This window comes from Coregonus lavaretus, assembly GCF_964263955.1.
Source record: "Coregonus lavaretus genome assembly, chromosome: 24".
NCBI classification, from domain to species: domain Eukaryota; kingdom Metazoa; phylum Chordata; class Actinopteri; order Salmoniformes; family Salmonidae; genus Coregonus; species Coregonus lavaretus.
In genome coordinates, this window is record NC_140011.1 from 33,711,979 (window position 1) to 33,731,603 (window position 19,625).

The window sequence follows — 19,625 nt, forward strand, 5'->3', positions numbered from 1 at the left end:
ATATATCCCCCGTGAGAAATATTGAATACCTTTTTAATACCCTAACATCCCATGTGAAAAAATATAGAAGTATGATAATATTAGTCGATATGTTATCGTGTAAGTTTACATTCAGATGAATTAATGAAAGAAAATAAATGTTATATTTTATAACACGAATCTAAGATAGTTTATAGGCTACCACTAATGTGTTCATTGCTATTCATTAATGTATTTAACGTTACATCAATAGGAAAGGAATAACATCACATATATGTAGCTTCCATTCTTTATTATAACCCAGGGCTTTCTAGGGGGAGATTTCTCTCTTAACTCATTTTGTCCTTTCGTTCCTTTTGTCATACCAGGTCCACTGACAGCATATCACACCCAACTGATTATTGATATAAACAACAGCAAGTGTTTCCCAATATGTACAGAATGTTCTAGAAAGGAGATGAACCAAATCGATCCTTCTAGAACGATAATGAATACGGTAACGTTCGTTGATTCGACGTTTGTTGTTGTTTTACTCATCGTACTCAACGCGATCTAGCCTTTGATTTGCTGAACTTTCCTTGATTAACTAAGTTGAACCAATCATACACCAGTGCGCATAAAGTCAGAAATAAATGGAGAAGCACTGGGGTTGCCATGCATGCCAGAAAGCTTAGCGTTTTACAACACAGTTTGGTTATCAATCATCTTTATAAACAATTTTTATATTGATTAATTTTCTAATACACATAGCTATATTTAACAAACCGTACAAACAATACAAAATGTCCTAAAGGAAACTGCCATAAAACATTTTTGTAACCTGCTTGATCTCAGATCTTAGAAATGTGTTATCTTTTCTTGAATAGAATCTGGCAACCTAGCTCCATATTGTGCAGGGGCGGTGCTCTCGTCTCACAGTAGTTTCTGGAACCTCATGGTTATACCATGGAGAAGGTGAGTAGTAACTGTCATCAATATTCTGGTCAATAACTATTTGTTCTGCAATATTTACAGTATTGTCGAACCGTTTGTCTATGGTGGTAAACGGGAACGCGTTTGGCCTATTTGAAGATTGACAGAAAGATGTAACTAGTTAGCTATCTCGTTTTACTCAATGCGGACTTCATTGTTACTAGCTCGCCAAGTAACGCTAGCAGTTGGCTAGCTAGCTAACCGGTAATGTTAGCATATTAGCTAGCTAGCTAACAAAATAGCTTTCAATTGTAACGTTGGTTGGCTAATTTAGCCGGCAAATATTTTTGGTCCAGAACAATGTATTGGTACTCTAGCCAGCCGATTAGTTAACTACCGGTAGTTAGCTAGCTAATCAGCTAATTACCTAGCTAATATTACATACGCCTGTTCTGTCGATCATCAGAAAAAAGCAAAGTGCAGGCACGAATGACTTCATGCTGTGAAATGGCTAACATTGCTGCAAGCTAACTTATTCACGTTTACTAGCATAGCTATATAGCTAGCTAGCGTACTGCCTGGTTAACTAAGTAACTAGAGGACATGACTGGCAAGTTAACCAGCTAGTTATTTAACAGTTAACGTTGCAGGACTACAAGTCAGTCAGCAATCAAACTTGCTAACGATCATATAGCAGTAGCTAGTTCAACTCAGTTAACCACCTTTAAAATCTGAGTGGTTAATTTAGCAGCTAGCAGCCTATATGCGTTTAGCTGAAACATGGCTAATGTGCATCATGGTAGAGGATAGGTTCTGCGATATGTAATGTCCTCATGGCATATAGGTTGGGTGATTGGCTTGGGTTTTGTTTAACCTGACAGCTGGCTTCTAACGTTACAAACCTTGGCTGCTTTAGGAATCAGATTGTTGTTTATAGATTAACGATGTTCTATTAAATTGACAAGTAAAGAAAAACGATGTCATGAAAAATAAATATATTTAAACAGATTTGGTTACAGTGAATTTATTCAGGTCTTACTCTCCCCTCACAGGTGTCACAGTTGAAAGATCAGGGCAACAAGGCACTGAGTGCAGGGAAGATCGACGAGGCCATACGCTGCTACACTGAAGCGTTGGCCCTCGATCCCTCAAACCATGTCCTCTTCAGCAACCGCTCGGCTGCCCATGCCAAGAAGGGCAACTACGAGAGCGCTCTGGAGGACGCCTGTCAGACCATCAAGATTAAACCTGACTGGGGAAAGGTGAGACGACAGCACATAGAGGGTGGCTTATATTTGCACTAGCTATTGTCAAAAGTGACACGCCTCATCACCATGATTTGTGCTTGCACAGGGCTACTCAAGGAAAGCGGCAGCCCAGGAGTTCCTTGGACGGTTTGAGGATGCCAAATTGACGTACCAAGAGGGATTCAGACAAGAGCCCACTAATCAGCAGCTCAAGGAGGGGCTGCAGAACATAGAAGCCCGGCTGGCAGGTAGAAACATTTGAACCTGTCACACATGATTATAAACAAAACACAATGGGATTTTGTTTGCTCATCATGCTTTGTTTTGCCTGTGTTGTGAATGTCACCTCCTCTTGCCTCACCAGAAAAAAAGATGATGAACCCATTTTCCATGCCCAACATGTTTGAGAAGCTGGAGAGTGACTCTCGAACCCATGCCCTGATGAAAGATCCAGAGTACAGAGCGCTTCTGGAGCAGCTCCGGGACAAACCATCTATGCTTGGCTCGTGAGTATGTTTCTGTGGATGCCACTTGTCTTGTTGCACAGCACCTGTACATTTAGAAATATACTGTATTTTTTCATGCTTTCAGTTTTCAGGCCCCTTCCAAATGCAAAATAAATTCAACACCAAGATCATCTTGTCTGACTGTAGAAATAAGTACCAGAACACAAAATTCCTTTGTAGCTCCTGTAGATTTCCTGTGATCTAATTCAAGTACACTCTTTATCTCGGTCCCTCTACCTGTATCCATCTACCTGTAGGAAGCTCCAGGATCCTAGAGTAATGACTACCCTGTCGGTCCTGCTGGGGTTAGACTTGGCTGGCATGGATGATGAGGAAGAGCCCACTCCACCCCCACCTCCCAAACCCAAAGAGACTCAGCCACCCCCTCCCAAGGAGGAAGACTTACCTGAGAACAAGAGACAGGTAAATAGATTGCATTATAAGTAATTATATAGTCCTTCACAGTCTTGGACAATGGTAATTTGTGCATGCGTCTCCTCTCAGCACCCAGACCGATTTGCTGGATTTATTGCCCTCTCAGCATGGTCTTTTAACAGCTTAAATGTCACTTGTGCTTCCATAGGCTCTGAAGGAGAAGGAACTGGGCAACGAGGCATACAAGAAGAAAGACTTTGCCACTGCACTGAAACATTATGAAGAAGCCCTCAAGCACGACCCAACCAACATGACATATCTTTCTAACCAAGCAGGTATAGAATCATCACTGTGTACAGACACACACACACATAGACAAATAATATTGTGTAGAACAGAGTCTGGTGCACTCTGTGTGGATAGGCCACTGGGAGAAAACGGATACCGGACTGCGCTCTGGTCAAAGAGTGATGAGACACAGAAGCCCAGTCTAGGAGTTTAATGATGAAACATGTGGTCTGTGTACAGAGGGAAAGAGGATAAAAGAAATAGAAAATTACTACAATGTAAATCCAATAAACAATATTACATTAAACAGTAATGTCAGCAATCTCTATACACAATTTACAATAAGAGAATTAACACAACATAATTACTCAAGAGAATTAACATTAGTTACACCAACTGGTAGGCTAATTACATAATTGTACAAAATGGTAAGAGAACTGGTGAAGAAAGTTACCCCTCTACATACACATTTCTTGTATTTACATATAACAATAGCAACAGGAATATTATAAAAGTGAAATAAGTGTTTGTTCTGACTTACATTTTAGTCAAAAACGAACAAATATCCCTGAAAATGAAAACGGTATGATCTCCATGAAAGCCAAAGGAACTGAGAAATAAGTTAGTTTTTTATACTAACAAGTGGTTGCCATGGTGAATAATCCAATCATAATTGGTAGGACACATGAAAGGAAACAGCAGTGTTTACTGGGATCTCTAAATGAAAATACTGGCAGATCAATAAAATGTCCTTGTAGATCAAATTAAATTTAGAGGATTCTAAATTAATATCTAAGGGGCTTTCTAGAATCTTCCGAACTCTCTCAAGGTGCCCTGTTGGACTCCCATTTACAGTTGTCTTAAATATGCTATTAGGAGAGGTGTTAATATTTGATGAGTTAAACTTGTAGTGTTCTGCCATTTAACGAACTGCCAACAGTTGTATTTATCTCTGTAGTCTGTATATGAAAAAATAATCATATAATGTTTTATCCATGATAGAACTAATTAGCTGTGGGATTAATTGGCTTGATCAGAATTGTATGCGATTAACTGAGTGAATATCTCTACCCCCTAATCCTGGGTACAATTTTCTATTTCCATACGATCAAGGGCAGATAAAACAGCATAACATTTGATCATTTTATGTGGGTCCTCGGCAAGTAATTTTACAGAATAGATTTGTCCTGCTTATAAGAATAATTATTGTCAAAAGGATCTAGAATCTACTCAATCCCTCTCCAAGTGATAATGCTTTTCCTACCATGGAGGTCTTATCTCCCCAGGAAGAGTAGATGCTGCTATAGCAGTAGCTTATTGGGATCCTAATAATAAAATACTATCTCAGCTTACCATCATGCAGACAATATAATATGATTTTTATATGCATGGTTTTTATGATCTGTAAAATCTGATTGATGGATAATGGGTGGTTTCTAAGGTGTCTGTCTTTTTCCGTGTTCCCATCCCAGCTGTGTTCTTTGAGAAGGCTGAGTATGAGACGTGCAGGGAGCTGTGTGACAAGGCCATCGAGGTAGGCAGAGAGAACCGGGAGGACTACAGACACATTGCCAAGTGAGTTCCTTGTCAAATCACTGAAAACAATTACACATGTGGGTATAAACTGCTGGGAGTCTGAAGGGGACAATTGCATACGGTGCGTCCATCAAGGGATGAGGAGAGATTAGGTCTCCTGAACAAGCAGCCAATTAAGTCTTTGTATTCACCATTGCCAGGTCACATTTGGGTAATGGTTGGCTCTGCTACAAACTGGGGAAATTGAATGTCAGAGCATGTCATTCAGGTTTCTAATTTTAAGTGCATTCTCTCTCTGTCTGTCTCTCTCTCAGGGCCTTGTCTAGGATTGGCAACTCGTACTTCAAGCAGGAGAAATACAAAGAAGCAGTCCAGTTTTACAACAAGAGTCTGACAGAGCATCGCACTCCTGATGTCCTTAAGAAGTGCCAGCAGGTACAGAGTGTTGACCCTATTGAATGAGGGCTGTCAGGGTAGATTATGCTGGGTTCGATAACGACTCTTTAACCAATCTGTTTAATCACTGTCCCTTCACTGTGTCTGCAGGCAGAGAAGGTACTGAAGGAGCAGGAGAAGCTGGCCTACATCAACCCAGAGCAGGCCTTGGAAGAGAAGAACAAGGGCAACGAGTCCTTCCAGAAAGGTGTGTGTCTGTAAAATGGAGGATCTACAATGGTTGAAAGTATTAATTGTTATGTGTCATGCCTATTTGTGCTCTTAGTGGTACGGTTTCTCTAGTTGTTTGCATACCGTTTTAGATTCTGCTAGTGTCAGGATATCTGACATGCTTGTGTTTATCCTCTCTGTTCTTCAGGAGACTATCCTTCAGCCATGAGACATTACTCTGAGGCCATCAAGAGGAACCCCAATGACGCCAAGCTCTTCAGCAACAGAGCTGCCTGCTACACGAAGCTACTGGAGTTCCAGCTTGCCCTAAAGGTACAACACACCTCACTACTGTGGTACCATGCATGTACATGAGCTTCATCCATATTACTAACTAATAAACACCAACGTGATGATATCCACTGTAGTACTTTATCAGTCAAAAAGGACTAGGATGTTTTCTGATTTTCTTTCTCTTTTAGGATTGCGAGGACTGTATCAAACTTGATCCTACCTTCAGTACGTATTGACCTTTAAATTTGTATTTTACTCAAGCTCTTGTTAGTCCACCATTTTTAATTAATTTAGCACATACAGGCCTCCTAGCTTTTCTAATAGCAGGCGTATTTACTTTTTGCTACTACTTGATTTCGGGCATCACAAGACTGATGATGGAATGCATCTTGAAAACGTTAACGCTGACATGTGCAATTGTTTGAACTGTATCAAACCTGGGCCCTTTAAAAGCATAGATCTCACCTCATTTAATTTCTCTCTCCACAGTAAAGGGATACACACGCAAGGCAGCCGCTTTGGAAGCCATGAAAGATTTCTCTAAAGCGATGGTCGTCTACGAGAAGGCTCTGGAGCTTGACTCTACTTCCAAGGTACAGTATGACAGATTTACATTGGAGCACTAGCAGGATCTCCTTTACCAACCCAACTCTAAAAGAAATTGAAAGATATGTTTATTTTGTATGCGGTTTCTATTAAATATTAAGCCATGGCTTATGGTTCTTCTACCTTGTTTTGTTGGTGTCATTGAGCGGACTGAGGCTAACAGTTTAAACCATCTGACTCTGTTCCGGGTGCAGGAGGCCACAGAGGGTATCCAGCGCTGCATGATGAGCCAGCATGTGAGGAACGACGACAGTCCAGAGGACGTGAAGAGGAGGGCCATGGCTGACCCGGAGGTGCAGCAGATCATGAGTGACCCAGCCATGCGCATGATCCTGGAGCAGATGCAGAAGGACCCACAGGCACTCAGCGAGTAAGCAGGCCAGATCTGTGCAGCTACACACATTTCACACACTCGCTATCTACATAGTATACAACACATGCAGCGTAATCACACTGTAATTGGCCAAATGAGCTTGAAATTGAGTTAATTGGTTCTCTCTTTCTCCCTGGACCCTCTCAGTCACCTTAAGAATCCAGGCATTGCTCAGAAGATCCAGAAACTGATAGATGTGGGACTGATAGCCATCCGATGATGAGTGTGGAGAGAACAGGGCCAGACCCCATGAAGAACTGCAAGACCACAGAGGATCAAGATGCCATTCCCTCCAGATATAACACTCGCACCCCCTCTCCCTTCCACCCTCAAAATTATACTGTATGCCATCTTGCCCAAACTTCAACCAACAAAGGGTTTCATTTTCACTTTGTCCAAATTTACGGCCTTAATTAAATTGTACTTCATATGAAACCACAGTCTCTTCCTCATCACAGAACTCTCTGAAACAAATAATTTGATTGGACAAACTTATCAAACACCTATTACAGGAGCAGCAGACCAGGCTAGAGCTTTGGTTGGCACAATGACACTGCATTCCTATCAGCGCTGCAGCTTATAACAAAACAAGTAAAGCTCTAATTTGTGCCTCTGTTGGTTGTTGAACCATGATGTCAAGGTGCAATATGACTGCTTAATTTTTCACTTCCTTTGCGTATTTTAAAACTGAGATCAGATGGCCAGTCAATATCTGTGTAGGGTGCCTGACTAAGATAATTTATCCCCTTCTGGACAGGATATCTTTCATAAATTCAGGTCAATGTAGTTGTGCTACTGGTGTACAGGCTTACGAGCTCACATTACTGTGCTTTCCAGATCTTTTGAAATAAATGTTTTGTGGTCATGGAAGTACTGATCTTGGGATCAGCTTTGGATTGAAGCTGTGGAAGTTGAATACTGATTTAACTTTGTAATATCTTCTCTCGTCATTAAACACCTTTGACTGGCAATACAGAGCAGGGAAAAGTATAATCTCTAGTTGGCGCTTGTATTAAAGCTCTTCTGCTTCACATGGCGCACAAAATGGCTGCTAGCCAACAACTGTTTTCTTACGGCCTGCAATGTCGTACCCAAGGATGTTTTGTTTGTCGGGTTCTTACAGTAATGTGGGAGGGTTGTGTTAAGATGTACTGTTCCCTTCAAATTTCAGCATTTCACTGAGTTCTTCAAGACTCTGGGAGCTAGTAGAATAGACTTGGCAGATTTGAGTCCTGAGATTACACAACCAGCCCATTATCAGAAGTGACACCCACACATATGATGTATATCAAAGAGAAATCCCCAGAAGTGTAATGTACAAGTGAAATTAATCCTGTTCTGCAAAATATATCTGAATGTATTTCTAAGTTCATCCGTGTCTGCTTTTTATTTTCCAACTGGGAAAACCCTTCAAGCATATTCAATTTGTGCTAATCTGCATGGATTTGCGGACTGCTTAATGAAAATACTTCACACTTTCTGAACTGAACAAAAATATGAACGTAACATGCAACAATTTCAGTGATTTTACTGAGTTACAGTTCATATAAGGAAATCAATCAATTTAAGTAAATTCATTAGGCCCTAATCTATGGATTTCACATGACTGGGCAGCCAATCAGAATGAGTTTTTCCCCACAAAAGGGCTTTATTACAGACAGAATTACTCCTCAGTTTCATCGGCTGTCTCAGACGATCCCGCAGGTGAAGAGGCTGGATGTGGAGGTCCTGGGCTGGCGTGGTTACACGTGGTCTGCGGTTGTGAGACCGGTTGGATGTACTGCCAAATTCTCTAAAACGACATTGGAGGCTGCTTATGATAGAGAAATGTACATTCAGTTCTCTGACAACAGCTCTAGTGGACATTCCTGCAGTCAGCATGCCAATTGCATGCTCCCTCAAAATTGAGACATCTGTGACAAAACTTCACATTTTAGAGTGGCCTTTTATTTTACCCAGCACAAGGTGCACCTATGTAATTATCATGCTGTTTAATCAGCTTCTTGAGATATGCCACACCTGTCAGGTGGATGCATTATCTTGGCAAAGGAGAAATGCATGCTCCCTCAATATTGAGACATCTGTGACAAAACTTCACATTTTAGAGTGGCCTTTTATTTTCCCCAGCACAAGGTGCACCTATGTAATTATCATGCTGTTTAATCAGCTTCTTGATATGCCACACCTGTCAGGTGGATGCATTATCTTGGCAAAGGAGAAATGTTCACTAACAGGGATGTAAACAAATTTGTGCGCAAAATCTGAGATAAATAAGCTTTTTGTGTGTATGGAAAATGTCTGGGATCTTTTATTTCAGCTCATGAAACATGGGACCAACACTTTACATGTTGTGTTTATATTTTTGTTTAGTATAAATGTATGAAAAGTATTTATCCAATGCCCTGAAAACAAACCTTGAATTTATGACAAGACTTGCTATTTTTATGCATCTTAATCTTGATATATTTTCATCTTAATCTCATGATTTGCCTCAAATTAACCACTAGAGGGCATTACTCACCAAGACCTCAGGAGTGTCTCAAACTCACCCTACCTACCCGTTCACAAACTAGCCAAGTTAACTATCTAATAATGATTTTTTTTTAATGTGTAGCATACATATTTTAGATGGCAACTAATCAAGTTGTTATAACTATCCCAATACCAATATGTGTTTACAGGTTGATCTTAGTATTTGTATAGCCTATGGAAAACGATTGTCTCACATGTTTGTCAAAACAATAGTTTCTCAGCAACAATATCTGATGGTAGCTCCCCCTTAAAAAAACACATACAGCCCTGATGGCATGTGAAAGCGGAACAGTTATCTCTCTCTTGACATTTGCTCACACACAGGATGAGACCACAGCCACTAAGACATTGTGAGAGAGACAGGAGGAAGTGACAGGCAGATTTCACAAGCTGCAAAGACAGGCAGAGGCGGAGGGCACCTGGTGTTTGACTCTGTGAAGAAAATTAGTTTGGGACTACAACTAGGTAAGACATACAGGGTGATGTTGAGGCACAGAACAGTGATAGAATTGTCCACACTCTGAATAGTGGCTCTGAAAGTAAAGAAAGGGCAGATAGAACATATTGGATAGGGGTATGGGTGTTGTTGAACAGATGATTGAGAAAGGGGTCATTCATTTACAGGAAGTAATACGGTTTTGGTTTCCTATCCTATAATTACAACATATACATTAATGAGGTTTATGTTGGTGGAGTACATTATTACAATATATTTTAATGTGGGGATTGGCTAAGAGGGTCACGTGCAGAGCAGACAATATTTTTCCTGTAGTTTGATTCACTGTATTACCTGATTTCACACATTTTTGTCTGATCTAATAACCATACACTGTCTATCAATGTTCAGCATTTCACTTGCAATGAAAAAACAATCGTTTTTGCTTTAATTGAAAAGTGTGTTAATAATGGGTGTTTCTATCTTAAATGCAGATGGATTTATTACCACTATAATACAGCACCTTAAAAATTAGAGTTGATTGTTAGTTCTACGATGTAGCATCAGCTATCACAATTAACACTTGATAATTGAGTGATAATTGTTCACTGTGCTAATGAGTGCTATATTTTCCCTCTGTAAGTATGGCTGCTTGGGATCTGTCTGTGACAGTGGAGGAACTTGGCCCAGAGGCCCCACCCTTCAAAGTTAGCGTGACCTCAGACCTGCATATTGGTGGTGTCATTCTCAAAATTGTGGAGAAGACACGTGAGTTCCCTACCAATGTACACTTCAACTTCCATCCATATTGGTGGTATATTTAAGATAAGAGTATATTTAAGAAATAAGGCCAGAGGGGGTGTGGTATATGGCCAATATACCACGGCTAAGGGCTGTTCTTATGCACGATGCAACGTGGAGGGCCTGGACACATCCCTTAGCTGTGGTATATTGGCCATATATCACAAACCCTGAGGTGCCTTATTGCTATTATAAACTGGTTACCAATGTAATTAGAGCAGTAAAAATAAATGTTTTGTTATACCCGTGGTATACAGTCTGATATACCACCACTGTCAGTTAATCAGCATTCAGGGCTCGAACCACCCAGTTTATAACATCTATTTCATATGCAACCGTGGGGTGTAGAGTAGTAAGTTATTATTCATTTATACTCCACAACATCTGTAAGTCAGACAACAGAACATGAACATTGATTCCAAAACAACATTCAAAATATCTATGCAATGGAAAACAACAGACTGTACTGTATTTGGCTGAGAGTCAAATATGATCACCACTAGGCACCATAGATGTGTTTTAATACATCATTGCCAGACACCTCTCTGTCCACTCCAGAGATAAAGAAGGATTGGTCAGACCATGCCCTGTGGTGGGAGCAGAAGCAGCAGTGGCTGCTCCGGCCATCCTGGACCCTTGAGAAGTATGAAATCCATGCCGACGCTCGCCTGAGCCTCACCCCCCAGCACAAGACCCTGAGACTGGGCCTACCCAACGGGACCACCCTGAGGCTTCAGGCATGCTTCTCTCGTCCAGTCTTCCAAACGGTCATGGGGATCTGTCGTCTGCTGAGTAAGTAAATATATGAGGAAGAGTTCCCACCTAAATAAAGTAAGAGATTCTTCTTATTGTTGCAGATGTTAATCAGCATCCCCTTACACTGCTTCCCTCTGGTCATCCTCAGACCTGCGTCACCCAGAGGAGCTGTCGTTGTTACGGCCAGTGGAGGTGAAGAAAAAGAAAAAAGACAAGGAGGCAGAAGAGGAAGTAGTATATGATCTAACAGGCCTTCAGATCTCATCAGGTAGGTCTAGTCAAATTGGAGGTACACTTCAAATTTCAAAATGTCTGTTCAACATTCCGTACAGTAGCTTTCACTGTACAGTACACACCAAATACTGTGTAACATATCATAACTGCATGTGTAATAACGACAGGTTCAGCTCACACCCTCTCCAATGGCATGCCTGTGCACTTTGCTGACTCACCGCAGACTGAGGCTGTGTATAAGATGTTGTCTGTCAGCCTACCTGCACCTGCTCCTGAGACTATCACCAAGATGCCCCGTCCCACCAGCATTGTGGACAAGGCACAAGTTCACAGCAGGTGAGTGTCTTGTGTGTATGTGCACAGCACACATAGATATGTTTACGTATGTTACTCTGTGCGATAGTGGGTGTGATTAAATGTGTGTTTTATTATTGTATTTAGATGGCTGGATTCGTCTCGTTCTCTGCTCCAACAGGGAGTGCAGGAGCATGACAGGCTGCTGCTACGCTTCAAATACTACTGCTTCCATGACCTGGATCCCAAGGTAGGCCTGAACCACGCTTTCTGAGGGGCTATCAATTATTTCCTTTGTTTACCTCATGGTGGCCGTGAATTGGGCTGTGTGTAATCTGTCACTTTATCTACCTCGTCTCTGTCTCCAGTATGATGCGGTCCGTCTGACCCAGCTGTATGAGCAGGCTCGCTGGGCCATCTTGCTGGAGGATGTTGACTGCACAGAGGAAGAGATGATGCTCTTTGCTGCCCTTCAGGTAAACAACGACTGATTGAAATGTCACCAAAGGTTTTTCCCTGTGTATGACACATTGCTTCCCTTCTCTTTCACAATGTTATACGTTTGTGTATGTGATTTGTGTGTGTACACTATCCTCAGTACCACATTGGTAAGGTGTCTCTGTCAGAGCCCCAGCCGATGACATCATGTCCTGCCATGGATGACCTTGACTCTGCCCTTCAGTGTTTGGAGGTGAAGATGGAAGCGGACGAGAGCAGCACAGTGGACATGCTGGTTAGTCCCTCTGAGTCGGAAAAGGCTATACGGACACTCCTGATATTTAGTTTCAGAATTGGTTAAAATTAGGTTACGGTTAGGGTTAAGGGTTTGATTAAGGTTAGGGTTAAAGGGAAATTCGACTCAAAAACTATATTTTGGTATTTGTTTCATTAGTCCATTGTTGATATAGTCCCAAAATGTTTTGCATGTCAGCAATCAAATACAGCCAGTATGATGCATTTAGCCTGTATGATTCATTTTGCATCATATTTACATTTACATTTTAGTAATTTAGCAGACGCTCTTATCCAGAGCGACTTACAGTTAATGAGTGCATACATTTTTCATACATCATATGATTCAAAATGCATCATACCGGCTGTATCAACAATGGATTAATGAAACACATACCAAAATACAGATTTTGGGTGGAGTTTTCCTTTAAGGTCAGTTTTTGATCTTGGTTAGTTGTTTTGTAGGTCAGCAGTGTCCTTATAGTCTCTCCCCTCTGAATCTCCACTATACTGCACTGGTCTGTAGCTGTGGCCATGGCTGATTTGTAAGGCAGCAGGAAAGAAGTTGAATTGCAACTGCACATGAAAACACAAAATAGACACTTGATTTCATCTCTACACAGGAAACAATGACGGCAGCACCAGAGCTGCATGACTACTTGAAAATCTTCAGGTAATATGGGTTGACAACATAAACCATTGCTGGCTGGCTGAACGCCCTCTGACTCAGATCCATCTTTCTGCCGGTGACAACCTTTTCCTGCCTTGGATTTTAGATTGGATATCGATCACGCAAGATATATGAGACTTTCGGATAGTCTTGATTAGTTTTTTTATGAGACGTACACGTACTCACCCACCCATACACACCCAAGCAAACACACACTCCGATGCAGCCACCGTTATATTGATATGCACACTCACACACACATACAACTAACTGCATACCCTTTCCAATGTTGCAGAAAGACGTTAGCATCCTAGTAGTACTTTGTTTTATCTCACTTTCTCCGACCTAGACCAAAGAGACTGACCCTAAAGGGCTATAAACAGTTCTGGTTCGCGTTCAACAACACATCCATCTCCTACTACAAGAGCAAAGAGGAGAGCCTCAAGGAGCCCATTCAGCAGATGAACCTCAAAGGTAAAATGCACTGACATGCACTGTGGTGAAACTGCACACCTACATGCACATACACTCAGCCCACATTTTCACATACAACCACAACCACACAAGCTGACACCCCTGCAAATATGTGTACATACAACATCCATTCTAGTACATAGAGCATCAGAACGGACATTCTAAGCAAAATGTTACTTCTGGGTTAATCAATATTATTCTAGATATAATTAGATTTATTCGCTGATGACTTTAATAAGCCAAATGAGTCCAAACTGGCCCCATAAGACACTGCTGTGCTCCTCAGGCTGTGAGGTGGCCCCAGACGTTAGTGTGGCTGGTCAGAAGTTCTGCATCAGGCTGCTGATCCCTGGGGCTGAGGGCATGAACGAAGTCTACCTACGCTGTGAGAATGTAAGGAACTCAACTCTCAGCTCACTCTGTTTAGAGAATTCTTCACATGAATGAGAAGCTATTCGTATCATCCTATGTAACCTGTTCCAAGGAATAGACCCAACTGCTACATATCAATGTACTAAGTCCCACTATGTCATGCTCTGCTATGGTATATTTCCATCTTTCCATACAATGTCCATTCCTCTCCTGTCACTAGGAGCTGCAGTACAGCAGGTGGATGGCAGCTTGCCGTTTAGCCTCCAAAGGGAAGACACTAGCAGACAGCTCTTTCTCTAGTGAGGTGCAGAATATCCAGTCCTTCCTGGCCATGCAGCGAACCACCCCCGGGGCCAATACTGCTCAGACTGATGACAGCATCAACACACACAGCCTTGTATCTCCACGCTACCACAAAAAGTACAAGGCCAAACAGGTAAGAGTCATGGCGATCTGCGGGGGAACTCTCGTAATATTACAGAATGTATAATAATAGAAGCAAACATAACGTTCACACTTGACCAGTGATTCTAACCATCCCTCTGTTCTATCAGCTAACTCCTCGCATCCTGGAAGCATATCAGAATGTGGCCCAGCTCCCACTAACAGATGCCCTCCTCAGGTTTCTTCAAATCTGGCAGGCTCTACCTGACTTTGGGGTGTCTTATTTTGTGGTGAGGTGAGTACTTGTCCTTTTGTCAAATATTTTCCAGCTATCTGCCTTGTCAACATAGCACTAAATCTTAGCTCACTTGAAATTACCCAAATTCTACACATTTCCTGTATAATCACAGGTTTAAGGGATGCCGTAAAGATGAAGTTCTTGGGGTCACCAACAACCGTCTCATCCGCATTGACCTCAGCATAGGAGATGTGGTGAAGACATGGAGATACAACACCATGAGGCAGTGGAATGTCAACTGGGATATTCAACAGGTAAGACGTCTCACTGTCTGCCTAATGTATCTTCATCTATCTGTTACCTGGTCTGTCTACTATATTGTTTCAAATATGTACAAACTAATTATGACTTAAATGTTTATCTGAAGAAGACCTATAAGTGGAATCAATTGTTAAACCTAATTTCTTTATTCCAGATGGCCATTGAGTTCAATGGCAATGTGAACATTGCCTTCAGCTGTGTGACAGCTACCTGCAAGATTGTGCATGAGTACATTGGGGGCTACATCTTCATGGCCACACGCACCAAAGAGCAGGCAGAGGTGTTAAACCAGGAGCTCTTCTTCAAGCTGACTGGTGGTCATGAAGCCATCTAAACATTCATGAATATCTGGATCTCAGAATGCACCTTTATGGTTTTATGGTACATGGACATGCAGTATTAGAACCAATCAAATAGGTTGTCAAGAGTCACCAAGACATTCAATGGGAAAGTGGTCAGTTGAACAAGTTCTACATAGGCTACCATTTCCATGACTCAGAACTGTATTGTTATTACTCAACCATACAATATGTTTTACTGACGTTATAAAAGTCAATTTCGTTTTTAAATGTTTGTGTATTCTTCTATTCAAATGTATTCAATAGGCTACATCGATAATATTAAATGAATGGTATGCAAGAAAATTGCTTATTATTTGCTCTGTTGTTGTTGTGGTTCAAAATAATAAGACGTAAAAGGTGTACATTTATCACCAAGGCATTAAGCCTGATGGATGGATGGAGGCAGGCCATAGAAGTAGTTTGGAGGTGGGGGTGCTGCGATTTTTTTCGTGGCCGACGGGGGAAACTTTTTGCCCTCACTGCAGACGTCTATATCGGTCCACGCATGACTGTAAGTCGCTTTGGATAAAAGCGTCTGCTAAATGGCATATTATTATTATTATTATTATTATTATTATTATTATTATTATTATTATTATTATTCACCCCTACTTCCTGTGGCTATGAGGCAGGCCTACATTCACAGTCAGTCACAAAGGCTGTTTTAGGCTTATCTCATAGGAAACCACATACAGTGGGGAGAACAAGTATTTGATACACTGCCAATTTTGCAGGTTTTCCTACTTACAAAGCATGTAGAGGTCTGTAATTTTTATCATAGGTACACTTCAACTGTGAGAGACGGAATCTAAAACAAAAATTCAGAAAATCACATTGTATGATTTTTAAGTAATTAATTTGCATTTTATTGCATGACATAAGTATTTGATCACCTACCAACCAGTAAGAATTCCGGCTCTCACAGACCTGTTAGTTTTTCTTTAAGAATCCCTCCTGTTCTCCACTCATTACCTGTATTAACTACACCTGTTTGAACTCGTTACCTGTATAAAAGACACCTGTCCACACACTCAATCAAACAGACTCCAACCTCTCCACAATGGCCAAGACCAGAGAGCTGTGTAAGGACATCAGGGATAAAATTGTAGACCTGTACAAGGCTGGGATGGGCTACAGGACAATAGGCAAGCAGCTTGGTGAGAAGGCAACAACTGTTGGCGCAATTATTAGAAAATGGAAGAAGTTCAAGATGACGGTCAATCACCCTCGGTCTGGGGCTCCATGCAAGATCTCACCTTGTGGGGCATCAATGATCATGAGGAAGGTGAGGGATCAGCCCAGAACTACACGGCAGGACCTGGTCAATGTCCTGAAGAGAGCTGGGACCACAGTCTCAAAGAAAACCATTAGTAACACACTACGCCGTCATGGACTAAAATCCTGCAGCGCACGCAAGGTCCCCCTGCTCAAGCCAGCGCATGTCCAGGCCCGTCTGAAGTTTGCCAATGACCATCTGGATGATCCAGAGGAGGAATGGGAGAAGGTCATGTGGTCTGGTGAGACAAAATTGAGCTTTTTGGTCTAAACTCCACTCGCTTTGTTTGGAGGAAGAAGAAGGATGAGTACAACCCCAAGAACACCATCCCAACCGTGAAGCATGGAGGTGGAAACATCATTCTTTGGGGATGCTTTTCTGCAAAGGGGACAGGACGACTGCACCGTATTGAGGGGAGGATGGATGGGGCCATGTATCGCGAGATCTTGGCCAACAACCTCCTTCCCTCAGTAAGATCATTGAAGATGGGTCGTGGCTGGGTCTTCCAGCATGACAATGACCCGAAACACACAGCCAGGGCAACTAAGGAGTGGCTCCGTAAGACGCATCTCAAGGTCCTGGAGTGGCCTAGCCAGTCTCCATACCTGAACCCAATATAAAATCTTTGGAGGGAGCTGAAAGTCCGTATTGCCCAGCGACAGCCCCGAAACCTGAAGGATCTGGAGAAGGTCTGTATGGAGGAGTGGGCCAAAATCCCTGCTGCAGTGTGTGCAAACCTGGTCAAGACCTACAGGAAACGTATGATCTCTGTAATTGCAAACAAAGGTTTCTGTACGAAATATTAAGTTCTGCTTTTCTGATGTATCAAATACTTATGTCATGCAATAAAATGCAAATTAATTACTTAAAAATCATACAATGTGATTTTCTGAATTTTTGTTTTAGATTCCGTCTCTCACAGTTGAAGTGTACCTATGATAAAAATTACAGACCTCTACATGCTTTGTAAGTAGGAAAACCTGCAAAATTGGCAGTGTATCAAATACTTGTTCTCCCCACTGTATGTGGTTTCCTATGAGATAAGCCTAAAACAGCCTTTGTGACTGACTGTGAATGTAGGCCTGCCTCATAGCCACAGGAAGTAGGGGTGAATAATAATAATAATAATAATAATAATAATAATAATAATAATAATAATATGCCATTTAGCAGACGCTTTTATCCAAAGCGACTTACAGTCATGCGTGGACCGATATAGACGTCTGCAGTGAGGGCAAAAAGTTTCCCCCGTCGGCCACGAAAAAAATCGCAGCACCCCCACCTCCAAACTACTTCTATGGCCTGCCTCCATCCATCCATCAGGCTTTATGCCTTGGTGATAAATGTACACCTTTTACGTCTTATTATTTTGAACAACAACAACAACAGAGCAAATAATAAGCAATTTTCTTGCATACCATTCATTTAATATTATCGATGCCATAATACTATAGCTGCCATATACTTGTTCTCCCCACTGTAGGTCTCCTGCTACAGTGCATACTGCCTAAATACCTAAAAGAAACTAAAGTATATGGCAGCTATAGTCTTCTGTAGTGCATTTTCTATAGACTGTAGTAGAATAACATTTTGGAAGAAGAGACCGACAGCTGCAGAATTTGTGTTTAGGACTGAATAATTCAGCTTTATTAATTTTTATTAATCGTACATTGAGCTCCAAGATTATTTGTTGTTGTTGTTTTGGCTCTGTACTCCAGCACTTTGGATTTGAAATGATACAATGATTGTGACTGTGCAGACTGTCAGCTTTAATTTCAGGGTATTTTCATCCAAATCGGGTGAACCGTTTAGAAATTAAAGCACTTTCTGTACATAGTCCCCCCATTTTAGGAGACCAAAAGTATTGGGACAAATTCACTTACATGTGTATTAAAGTAGTAAAAAGTTAAGTATTTGGTCCCATATTCATAGCACGCAATGACTACATCAAGCTTGTGACTCTACAAATTTGTTAGATGCATTTGCTGTTTGTTTTGGTTGTGTTTCAGATTATTTTGTGCCCAATAGAAATGAATGGTAAATAATGTATTATGTCATTTTGGAGTCACTTTTATTGTAAATAAGAATATAATATGTTTCTAAACACTTCTACATTAGCAGATAATCCTGAATGAATCGTGAATAATGATGAGTGAGTTCAAATATCCTACCCCAAAGACATGACAGCATTTTATTGTGGTATGGTATTTGTGCGTCTGTATCATTATTCACGATTCAATCAGGATTATCCCTAATCATGGTAGCATCCACATTAATGTAGAAGTGTTTAGAAACATAGAAGTCCCCACAAGAATAGTAAACAAACAAAAATTTGACCAACTGGGGACATTTTGTTTGTCCCCACAAAGTCAAATGCTATTTCTAGGGGGTTTAGTGTTAAGGTTAGAATGAGTGTTAGAATAAGGTTTAGGGTTAGGAGCTAGTTATGTTTTGGGGTCAAGGTTAGGGTTAAGGGAAAATAGGATTTTGAATGGGACTGAATTGTGTGTCCCCACAAGTTTAGTTATACAAGTGTGTGTGTGTGTGTGTGTGTGACTATATCTGTGTGAGTGTGTGCGTGAGTGAGCGCATATGTGCTAAGCTGCTGAGAATCAGTGCAGGTGGTCAGTCCAGATCAAGTGTTCAGCAGTATGATGGCTTGTAGATAAAAACTGTCTCTGAGCCTGTTGGTATCAGACCTCCCACTGGGCAAATATGTAAATTCAACGTTTATTCCACATTGGTTCAACGTAATTTCATTGAAATTACGTGGAAACAATGTTGATTCAACCAGTGTGCGCCCAGTGGGCTAATGCTCTGATACCGACAGTAAGGGAGTGAACAGCTCGGGGCTGTGGTGTGTGGGGTCATTGATAATGCTGCAGGCCTAGTTTTAGTTAAGTCTGGGGGCATGGTTCTTCTGGTGTGACTCTGTAGCAAGTACTTAATAGGCTTCTAATGATAACAACTAAGAATGAATGCACAGAGACCATTTATGCCATTTCCCATAGAGAATGATAGTGGCCTCTAGTGGTCAAAATG

The 19,625-nt window shown here is 41.3% G+C and overlaps 2 protein-coding genes across 2 annotated transcripts; both read left to right on the forward strand.

Moving 5' to 3' along the window:
- The first annotated feature begins 664 nt into the window (after positions 1-664).
- LOC311100177 (stress-induced-phosphoprotein 1-like) lies at positions 665-8,094 on the forward strand. The gene is made up of 14 exons (XM_084140982.1): positions 665-933; positions 1,944-2,153; positions 2,245-2,386; positions 2,503-2,644; positions 2,902-3,067; positions 3,228-3,354; positions 4,780-4,882; positions 5,158-5,278; positions 5,390-5,486; positions 5,658-5,782; positions 5,932-5,968; positions 6,233-6,336; positions 6,544-6,719; positions 6,870-8,094. Exons 1-14 carry the CDS (start codon positions 925-927, stop codon positions 6,940-6,942), a joined length of 1,632 nt encoding a protein of 543 aa, XP_083997108.1. The 5' UTR covers positions 665-924; the 3' UTR covers positions 6,943-8,094.
- Positions 8,095-9,601: 1,507 nt separating this feature from the next.
- LOC311100174 (fermitin family homolog 3-like) lies at positions 9,602-15,606 on the forward strand. The gene is made up of 15 exons (XM_084140977.1): positions 9,602-9,719; positions 10,334-10,458; positions 11,050-11,283; positions 11,396-11,515; positions 11,649-11,817; positions 11,923-12,025; positions 12,144-12,251; positions 12,374-12,508; positions 13,131-13,180; positions 13,527-13,651; positions 13,938-14,044; positions 14,244-14,459; positions 14,578-14,702; positions 14,818-14,959; positions 15,121-15,606. The coding sequence occupies exons 2-15, from the start codon at positions 10,335-10,337 to the stop codon at positions 15,298-15,300; spliced, it is 1,938 nt and encodes a 645-aa protein (XP_083997103.1). The 5' UTR covers positions 9,602-9,719; position 10,334; the 3' UTR covers positions 15,301-15,606.
- The last annotated feature ends 4,019 nt before the right edge of the window (positions 15,607-19,625 follow it).

Bases quoted from the DNA above. Each gene is read 5' to 3' on its own strand.
- LOC311100177 (XM_084140982.1), top strand. The intron at 3,068-3,227 runs GTAAATAGATTG...GTGCTTCCATAG, and splicing joins TACCTGAGAACAAGAGACAG to GCTCTGAAGGAGAAGGAACT. The intron at 4,883-5,157 runs GTGAGTTCCTTG...TCTCTCTCTCAG, and splicing joins GACTACAGACACATTGCCAA to GGCCTTGTCTAGGATTGGCA.
- LOC311100174 (XM_084140977.1), top strand. From the start codon at position 10,335: ATGGCTGCTTGGGATCTGTCTGTGACAGTGGAGGAACTTGGCCCAGAG. The intron at 13,652-13,937 runs GTAAAATGCACT...TGTGCTCCTCAG, and splicing joins TCAGCAGATGAACCTCAAAG to GCTGTGAGGTGGCCCCAGAC. The intron at 14,460-14,577 runs GTAAGAGTCATG...CTGTTCTATCAG, and splicing joins AAAAGTACAAGGCCAAACAG to CTAACTCCTCGCATCCTGGA.